We start from the raw sequence: 9,622 nt of genomic DNA, 5'->3' as shown, positions 1-9,622 counted from the left end.
AAGTCGACCATTGATGTGAGGAATTGGATTGAAATAATCTCAAGCGGTCAGTCAGTTGTCATTTTTGCAGTCAGTCTTACAAATACCGAATATTAACACGCGTTGTGATTCTTTGCTCAGTATGAGTGTTGTCAGATTATTGTCGTGATTTTCTTCAAAATTTTCCCTTCATAAATATTTGTTTTTCGCCACAAGTGCTCTACTTCTATTTGTGGCGATTGTTTATTATTATTACTCTACTTCGTAGAGTGCATAACTCTGATGTTCTTATTTTCTGAAAATATAAAAAAAAATAACTGACAGAAGGTGTTTGGCATAACAAAAACTGTCAGTTATTTTTTAGTTTGTAAAGTACGATTATTCTATTGTACAATAGAATAATCGTCCATCTCCTCACCCCTTCTCCTCACTTAAACTTTCTTTTATTATATATATTAAATACCTTCAATTTCACTTAATGAAACGATCAATAGAAACGGATTTAAATAGTACAGCAAAATTTATAAATTTATCACAATTTAATTTATGGGAATTATTAATAAGTTAAAGGAGGTCGCGTATAACAATAATTCATTCCACTGGACTTGCAGCAAATTTACTTATATTTTGCGACAACACTGTTACCTAGTTATGAACCATGATGCATATAGTTGTAAGGTTGAAAATAACAAATCTGTCATTTAAGACCAAATTTATATATGTGCACTTTTTAACACTGTTTTCCACTTTTGTTTTTATGCATACATTTTATTTTAAAATATTCATGCAAAGTATGTATGTAAATAACTAGGATTGGGTTAATATTTGAACTGCCACTTCTGACCACCGCTAATAGAGAAAAAAAGGAACGCTATATATCAATATTAGTACCATTATACTAAACACTTGTCTAAAACTTGATTTCGAATTAATGAATTTAGCACAGCGAAGGTTTAAACTGAGACTAGGTGTGTTTTTGACTTGAAATGTGGAAGTGAAAATTGACTTCAAATGCAGTCAATAGTTGACGGTTTTTCATCGCAGACGTCACTGTCAATGTAGACACATGCATAATCATATACTTGACAAGTATATAAAAATAATGCAACAAACAAAACAAACCGGTTTTGTTTGAATCATCGTACGGAAACAGAACATCTATAAATTTTTACCAATTAGTGTAGCTGTAGTTATGCTTTGCATTATGAGGAAAATAATTTAATGCTTTGGATTCTTTTATTGAATGGAGTGTACAATGTGGTTACAGTCTTTTTTATATATTTTTATATTTATCAATTTGATAATAGCCGATGGTAAGTTTTACTTTAAAATTTTGCTTTAAGTATTTATGTTAGAGTTCTAAATGAATATGTTTACAGTCGGTGACGAATGTGTACCCAATAACCAGATAGCTGATGGTATTTGTACTCTAATCAACAACTGTGAGGTGGCAATAAGGTCAGTAATAATCGATAAGATTTATAACATTGCAATATTATTTACGCAATATATATTATATATTTTATTGTTTGTGCTGTAAATTATATACCTAAAATATAATATATATAATTATATACAATATTATTAACTGCAAAAATTCATCTCTGGCTACACATTAAGTATTTTTAATTTATATATTTCTCCCATATCCTATGATTATATTTTTTAGTATGATAATAGTTTATAAATAAATGTTAATATTAGCTATACTCCTTTTGTAAATATAATCTGTAGATACAGATATGAAAGAAAAAAGAGTTGCAACATTGTAATACTTTGTTTTCAGGTCAATTAAAAATAAAAATTATCATTCATTTGAAAGATGTGGATTTAGTGGATATACTGAAATTGTATGTTGTCCACATACTACAGATAAATTTGGTAAGTTTTTCTTTTCCTAAACTGTAATGCTAGTGAGCTTGGACCTGCATTTATATCAGTTCTATGGGTTGTCTCTATATTTCTGTAACTCTTGCTTAACTTTATTAATTTTATTTTAAATATTTAGAAGCAACAGTAACTCTATGACATTCTCTCTTAATGTGCCTCCTCATATATCAAATCACATGAATGAGAAGTTTTTATAATATGACTCAATATATTTTTAATATTGGCTGCTATTGCCCATAATGGACTATGAAAATAACTAAAATATGTGCTTAGTGCATGTAAATGTAAAACTTAAGTTGGACTCCATTTTCTGCAATCAGCTTTTCATCTGGGCTGTTGTGCATGTAGAGAAGTGCTTCTACGCTTTTGTAGAAAAGTTGTTTTTTTCCTACAAAAGCACAGAAGTCTCCTGGCATCTTCACAGGCTTCACAGAGTGGCCTCACTATTCTGTGGATTTGTTGTGCATAGTCCATAGTTTGACATACAATTTATACATTGTAAAAGTTAATTATTAATAATTAGTTAATACTATTTTATATTATTTTGAAATTCATATTTGAAAAAGGCATCAATAAGTTATAAAAAAAAATATTGCAATGTATATCTATATACTACTTTGAAGACTATATTTGGTGAGTTAAGGTTGGTAAAAATATGTGTGTCACTAATATATTTAGGAAAATAATTAAAAATAAGACAACTGTACAAAATATGACTAATGATTATATTTGTCATTAAAATAATCATTAATATTGTAATAGCACTTATTAACTAACATGTCATAAATGGTCTTTTTTACAACTTTTAAGTCAAATCATGTATGCATTTAGGCAATTATAAAGTGAGTAAATTAGTTATTCACTCATAATTAATTACATTGTTCTTTAGTCTTTGTTTAAAATAATTTTGAGAATGTAAAGATTTATATTTCACTGTTATAGTTTCAATAATCGAAATATAAATCTTTTTGAGCGGGTTGAATCTACATGTTTTATTAATTTTATATAGCAGAAAAGAATATGGCAAGTTTAGACTATTTTTTATTTTCCTTTAGCAGAATAATTAAACAATTTATATTATATATAATAAGAATAATTGTAATAAAATAATAAATACATTTGTTTCAGGGCCGCAATTACCAGATGATATACAAAATTCGCAAAGAATAGCCGACAGAGGTAATCTTGTTTCTGCTATAAGAGACTTAGATTTACTTAGGACTATTACTCGGTGCTTTAGACCAGTAGCACTGCACTGTGTGTTCTCCCGTTTTTAGACTGACGCCTAGGCCCGTCAGGGATAAGCACTGTAAAATACAAGCATAATATCAATTATATGTAGTCAAAGTGGAATCAACAGGACTTAAAATTTTTGTTATTACGTTTCAGAATGCACCAAAATATTGAAATCTAAAATTGTTCCACTAGGACAATATATAATAGGCGGGGATGTTTCTGCGCTCGGGGAATTTGCACATATGGTGAGTTCAAATTGTTTTGTTATTATCCTTATAATATTTGCATAATACAGTTTATATGCTTAAATTTACTAATGTAATAACATTGTTTTAAACGATGTTTTCCTCTTTAATATTATTCTTCCTTGCAAGAAATTCAAGAAGAATAATATTAAAGAGGAAAACGAAAGGAATCGTTATAATTGTTGTGTGACTAATTATTTAGATTAGCTTCAAGTCGGGTCCTTTGTGGGTCTGTATATATATATGCTACTACAGTGTGTACTTACGTACATATATAAAAGCAATTTAAATGTAACTCGTTATTAGTTATATAAGAGAGATTGCAATAACTAACTGTAACTAAATTACAAACCAACTGCCGTATGAAAAATTTATATATTATATTTAATTTCCTTTTGTTTAAAACTGTCTAATGGTACATACATGATAGGAGAACTCTCTTTGAATTTCAATCAAATCAAAATTAATGATAACTGTTAGCTTATTGACTCAACTGTATACTAGAAAAAGAATACGGAGATGCTTACCAGTAGAATTAAAAAAATTACATATTCAACGAATTAGAACTGCTGCTGATTTTAGTATACTTCATCTTGTGCTAATTCTTAATAACAATTTGCATAACAACTCGGGTTGGTACATACGTATATTACGAAGGCAAAAAGGTCAAAGAGCTATACTTAAAGTAATATTGATTAAACCTTATACATATCCAGCCTCACAAAATATATATAGATACTGATGTTTTCATTGTACGTCAACTATTTATTTTGAAAGCGCATATACATACATTAATTTAGTGCCTATTCTAAGTTACTTTGTTGTCTGATTACCCACGAGCCGGTATCTTTTCGTAATACTGTTCTCTTCTTTTTCATAAATTATTTGTTTGAACAGTTACTTTGTTTAAATAAATATAAATATGTTGCTAAAAAAATATACTTGTTTCTTGTCATTCCGTTTGAACATTGAAATCCAGTTATTATAATAGGTATATTTTATTATTAAATAAATATCATATATATATATATATATATATATATGTTACATATAAATATTTTAGGTAGAAAAAAAATATTAATACAAAAAACTTCATGTTCATAAGCGACTAAAATGTCTTACGAATAAATGATTTTTGATATGATTTGATTTGTTTCTATCTTTTGGGCGCGTAACCCTAAACGACAGAGAAGGATTCGTTATGGGCATGCCATAAAAAAACAGTTTTTATTTCCAACTATTAAATCTCCCTGTTCTCATTTCTGTCATAATACAAAATGTTAGTCATTTTATATTATATAAATATAATTAAGGTTCTATAAAATGATTGTGTTTATAACATATAATTACAGGTGGCTCTTGGATTTGACCGGGGCGAGGGCTATATATTCGATTGCGGCGGAGCGTTGGTGTCAAATACGTACGCTATCACAGCAGCGCATTGCGTCGTTACTAAAGACATGTAATGGTTTTTATGTATATTCATATAACGCAACGAATACTTCAATTATTTACTTATAGTAATGAACAAGTTACTTGTTAATCAACGATTAAATCGTGAACTGTTACTTTGGCCTTATAAGTAAAAATTAAATAATAATAATTTTACATGAAAATTAATTACTTTGAGCGTGATCTTTTACACGTCACTTCAAAATAATTTCAAATATTGATAAACTAATATAATAATACTATTTAAGCTGCAGTAACGTTCACGTTTAACATAAATCTTCATAATTCCATTTAAAATGTTATAGGCATAAAATATTATTTTTACAACATAAGACTATTTATTAACATTAGATATTTGGATATATAAGATAGAGTTTATGTAGTATTAAAACTATATATCAAGAATCTCTTTTAAGGATTGAACCCAGTATCGTTCGTGGGGGCGTTGTAGAAATTGGTGGCAAGAATTTTAACGAGGAAACTGATATTAGAATACGAAATGTAATATCGCATCCTGAGTATACACGTCGACAAAAGTATCACGACATTGCATTATTAAGGTAAGGTTAAAGACCCATATATCTGGCTTATAATCCCAATAAATTGTATTCATGTAGTCTGTTTGTATTGATGTAAATGTTACTAATTAACTGTCAGAGTGGGTAACTTGGTCTCAACTAAGTCGCAAGGGGGAAACGTCATTGTTAGTACAACACAGGTGTGGACTGATGACCTCATTTCTAGCAATGTCCCATGTCAGATAACATCCATGCGATTTACTTTCACAGACAAAAAAAACGAAGTTGCCAAGGAGCCTTTACTAGATGTGTTTCAGTCAAGTGCGATAAGACAGTACACAGGACGGATTACAAACATTTTTCTTGGTCCTCTAGAATGGCATAGTAACGCGGTACCGGTCTTCTAGTTTTATGCTATTTTTAATTTTTATTTATTTAGGATCATAAACAGGTTTACAATTAGAAAACTTATAACTATTTAAATTAACTATGTACTATATTATTGTAAACCCAAAATGCATGATCATAGATTATATTTAAGTACTGAAATATGTCTTTAATTAAATGCATATAAACTAATATATTATGTACATATATAATTATGATTGGTGTATAAGTAGTAGGTTGAATGAGGAAAAGAGTATATGAGACTACGATTATTATATATACCTATAGTATAGGTTCCCACTGATAAGTGGAAACCGCCTCTTGAATAGACGAGCCGTCTGTTTCTATGTCATTGAAATTACATAAAATACATTATTAGTAGCGCTAATACGACATGAGATAGGCAGAAATATGGTTATCTGTCGATGTGGTGATCTCAATATTTAATGTGTATGCATATGCATATATGTCACTGATAAAATAGAAATGCATCGGAGAAGGGGGTGACCAGGCGAATCTATCGCCGTCTCAGAGTAATTTGTTTGGTTATCACACTGTTTCCTGGAGTTTTCAGAAAATAATATAACAAACTTGTTTCGTTCTTATATTTAAATTCTCGCATTTAACATTTTTAGCTAGTACTGCCCACGACTTCGTTCGCGTATACATTTAAATACTTTATGTACCTACCATTTTATTATGCATCTTAAGACTGGACAAACTTTTGTACTAAACGTGAAAGTGTGAAGGCAACTGTTGTTTTTTATTTTAGATTGGAGAAACCTGCAAAATTTTCAAGCACTTTGAATGCCATATGTCTATACACAAGTGGTGAAGACCCAGACAGAGATCTAACCATAACAGGCTGGGGCAAGACCAGTACATCACGTAAGTCAAATAACTATATGGTAATGTAATTTTAACATACAAATAAAATTACTTTTGTTATTCACACGTGAAATCAATCAATCAAATGCATCTGTGAATTTCTAAAATATTTAAATTCAAATATTTGCTTAATGTATTCATTTTGGTCCCAGGTGATGTAAGGAGTGACGTTTTGTTAAAAGCAAAAGTGTCAATTGTGTCGCGGGAAAAATGTAGTAAGAATTACACGTCAGATAAATGGCGAAAACTGCCAAATGGAATCACAAGTGGGCAGCTGTGTGCCGGCGACACAGAAGGTCTACACGATACCTGCCAGGTAATTAAGGCTGTGCTACAAGTATACTTATAATATCACCAAACTAAATAATTCTAATACTAGTAAATTCTAGTAATTTGAAGAAAAAATTGGCTAAATGTTTATTGTGTTTTATTACCATTATTTAGTAGTAAAAATAAATTGGGTTCAATTCTGAATTAATGTCGTTACTGAAATATGCCTTCTCGATAATGTGGCGAGTTCTTATTAGTTAGGAAGCAATTTCTACCGCATATATCACGGGGTTCTGAGGAATTGTTCGGATTAATACCAGCTGCTGAGTTTCACCACCGTACCACCCACCAGAAACTGAAATAACATCCTGATCATCTGGATGAATGGCGGTCTTCCACAGTTCGGTTTTCTAGAAACTTTTTGCCTCGCACAACCACATTGTGGAATCAACTTCCAGCAATGGTATTTCCGAACCGATACGATAAAGAGCTAATTCATTTTTAAAAGGCCGACAACGTACTTGCAATTCCCCTGGTGTTGCGGGTGCTCATGGGCGGCGGTAATCACTTACCATCAGGTGAGCCGCATGCTCGTTTGTCCCCTGTTATAAAAAAAAATTTCATGTCAACAACGGTAAAAGTTGATGGCAAGTTTCCCGCCATAATATTAGTGCACTTTCTTGGTATAAGTAGTTAAAGTTTACATTGTCGAATCTGTTAGAAGCACCAAGTAAAATGGTAATGGTATTAAAATGTCAGAGTAATGTTAAATTTTATTTTGCAGGGTGATTCTGGCGGACCGCTGCAATTAACCGAACCTATCTATCGTTTAGTAGGCATTACGTCTTTTGGATCTGGTTGCGGCACGCCTGTGCCTGGAGTGTACACACGAATATCTCATTATTTAGATTGGATAGAGAGTATTGTCTGGTCAAAGTGAAATTCTCTGTTATTTACCTAAATACATTACAACTTATAATAATAAATTGAACCTATGAATTGTTTTTTTTAGTATATTAACTTGTCACTCACATTATTTCGTGTGTTGTAACCACAGTGAATAAGCCGAGGTTGATGGGCATAAAAATACTTTGTTTAAACCATATTTGATTCAAGAATAGAAATATTTTCTTATTATAGCTAAATAGCTGTACCTAATGAGTTTTGCAGCCGTGTCATATTTATTGTCCATTGCTTGTCAAAATTGATATATTAATAGCAGTAGAATTTTTAGTAAATTAAAACCATTTATTTAGTAATATGCGGTTCTTTTTTTTATTTATATTTTTTATTTATATTATATTTATTTAGTAATATCTTATCAATTTAATTTACTAAAATATTTAGATTGGGAACATTGGAAAAGAACTTTTCAAAATTTTCTTGCAGCACAATAACAGCAAATCGATGCCAATAGAGCGGTCTCTACTATGTCACTACTACTCCAAGACGAAGGTAAACTACAGTTATTCGTCAACCATGTATCATCGCATGTATATACATATATCAGCGAAAATAAAACGTACTCTGAAGCAATGGCGGTATTAAATGCATTGTATATAAGGCCTAAGAATATTATATACGCTAGGCATGTGCTTCCTTCTAGAAAACAACGTACAGAGGAATCCATTGATGTATATATGCAAGCTTTAAAACAACTATCTAAAGACTGCGAATTCGTTGCTATAGATGCGGAAACTAATAAGAATGAGAGCATAAGAGATGCTTTTATTTCTGGTATCTCTTCAAGCAAAATAAGACAAAGGCTGTTTGAAAATTTGACTTTCACTTAGCGAAGCATGTAACCAAGCACTCTGATTGGAGATGGCTGAAACAAATTCCCAGAGTTTTAACATGCCAACAATTAACGTGATTAAAAATTCAGAATCAAATATCAAAACATCAATATCAATGGAGGGAGAAATTTTCGTAGCGAGTACTTATCGTCGCCGTAAATGTTTCTTCTGTGGAGGAAACGTACATCCACGTAGAAATTGCCCCGTTTCAGACGTCACTTGCCAAATATGTGAGAAAAAGGGACATTTTGCAAAAGTGTGTCGTAGTAAGAATCACAGTGCCGCCACGATGATGTTTCGGCGTGCATTATAGCTGCATCACTATTTTCTCTAATCAAAGCTATGCAATCTTATATATATTATAAATTCTGTAAACTATGCAATCTTAAGAGTAAACCAAGTCATCAAACCATTTCTATAGTTTCGTTGAGTCACACCCCTGTCGCTGGTGAGACGTACCAGAATATAAAAATCGGTAAACATACCTACGAAAATATAAGCCTACTTATTGTCAATAATCTATGTGCTGATCTAATAATTGGTCATGATGTCTTATTGAAGCACTCCTCACTAGAATTATGCTTTGGTGGAGCTAAAGAACCACTAGTACTATGTAATGTAGCACAAGCATCCGTACCAGCTGTCCCACTATTCGCTAATCTTTCATTTGACTGTAGACCTATTGCTGCTATATCACGGAGATACAGTGATGAAGATAAAAAGTTCATTGAAGACGAAGTAAATAAACTATTGGCAGAAGGCGTTATTGAAGAGAGTAAATCACTATGGCGGGCACAAGTACTTATATCCAACACGGAAAATCATAAAAAGCGGCTTTGTATAGATTATTCCCAAGCGATCAACGAATACACTTTGTTAGATGCTTATCCTTTGCCAAACATAGAGGACACTATTTGTACAATATCAAACTATTCCATATTTAGTGCTATTGATCTAAAGA

At 31.1% G+C, this 9,622-nt stretch overlaps 1 protein-coding gene across 1 annotated transcript; it reads left to right on the top strand.

Moving 5' to 3' along the window:
- The first annotated feature begins 1,080 nt into the window (after nt 1-1,080).
- LOC131845098 (serine protease snake-like) lies at nt 1,081-8,766 on the top strand. The gene is made up of 11 exons (XM_059194128.1): nt 1,081-1,292; nt 1,359-1,437; nt 1,766-1,860; nt 2,998-3,048; nt 3,259-3,350; nt 4,703-4,812; nt 5,219-5,362; nt 6,480-6,595; nt 6,748-6,911; nt 7,650-7,795; nt 8,255-8,766. The coding sequence occupies exons 1-11, from the start codon at nt 1,223-1,225 to the stop codon at nt 8,280-8,282; spliced, it is 1,095 nt and encodes a 364-aa protein (XP_059050111.1). The 5' UTR covers nt 1,081-1,222; the 3' UTR covers nt 8,283-8,766.
- Nucleotides 8,767-9,622: the final 856 nt, after the last annotated feature.

The sequence above is a fragment of the Achroia grisella genome, unplaced genomic scaffold, assembly GCF_030625045.1.
Source record: "Achroia grisella isolate CSIRO2021 unplaced genomic scaffold, CSIRO_AGI_Agris_v1 utg109, whole genome shotgun sequence".
Taxonomy (NCBI): Eukaryota; Metazoa; Arthropoda; class Insecta; order Lepidoptera; family Pyralidae; genus Achroia; species Achroia grisella.
Note: the sequence above shows the minus strand (reverse complement) of the source record. Positions and strands in the feature narration are given on the sequence as shown.

Bases quoted from the DNA above. Each gene is read 5' to 3' on its own strand.
- LOC131845098 (XM_059194128.1), top strand. From the start codon at position 1,223: ATGGAGTGTACAATGTGGTTACAGTCTTTTTTATATATTTTTATATTT. The intron at 1,293-1,358 runs GTAAGTTTTACT...ATATGTTTACAG, and splicing joins CAATTTGATAATAGCCGATG to TCGGTGACGAATGTGTACCC. The intron at 3,049-3,258 runs GTAATCTTGTTT...ATTACGTTTCAG, and splicing joins GCAAAGAATAGCCGACAGAG to AATGCACCAAAATATTGAAA.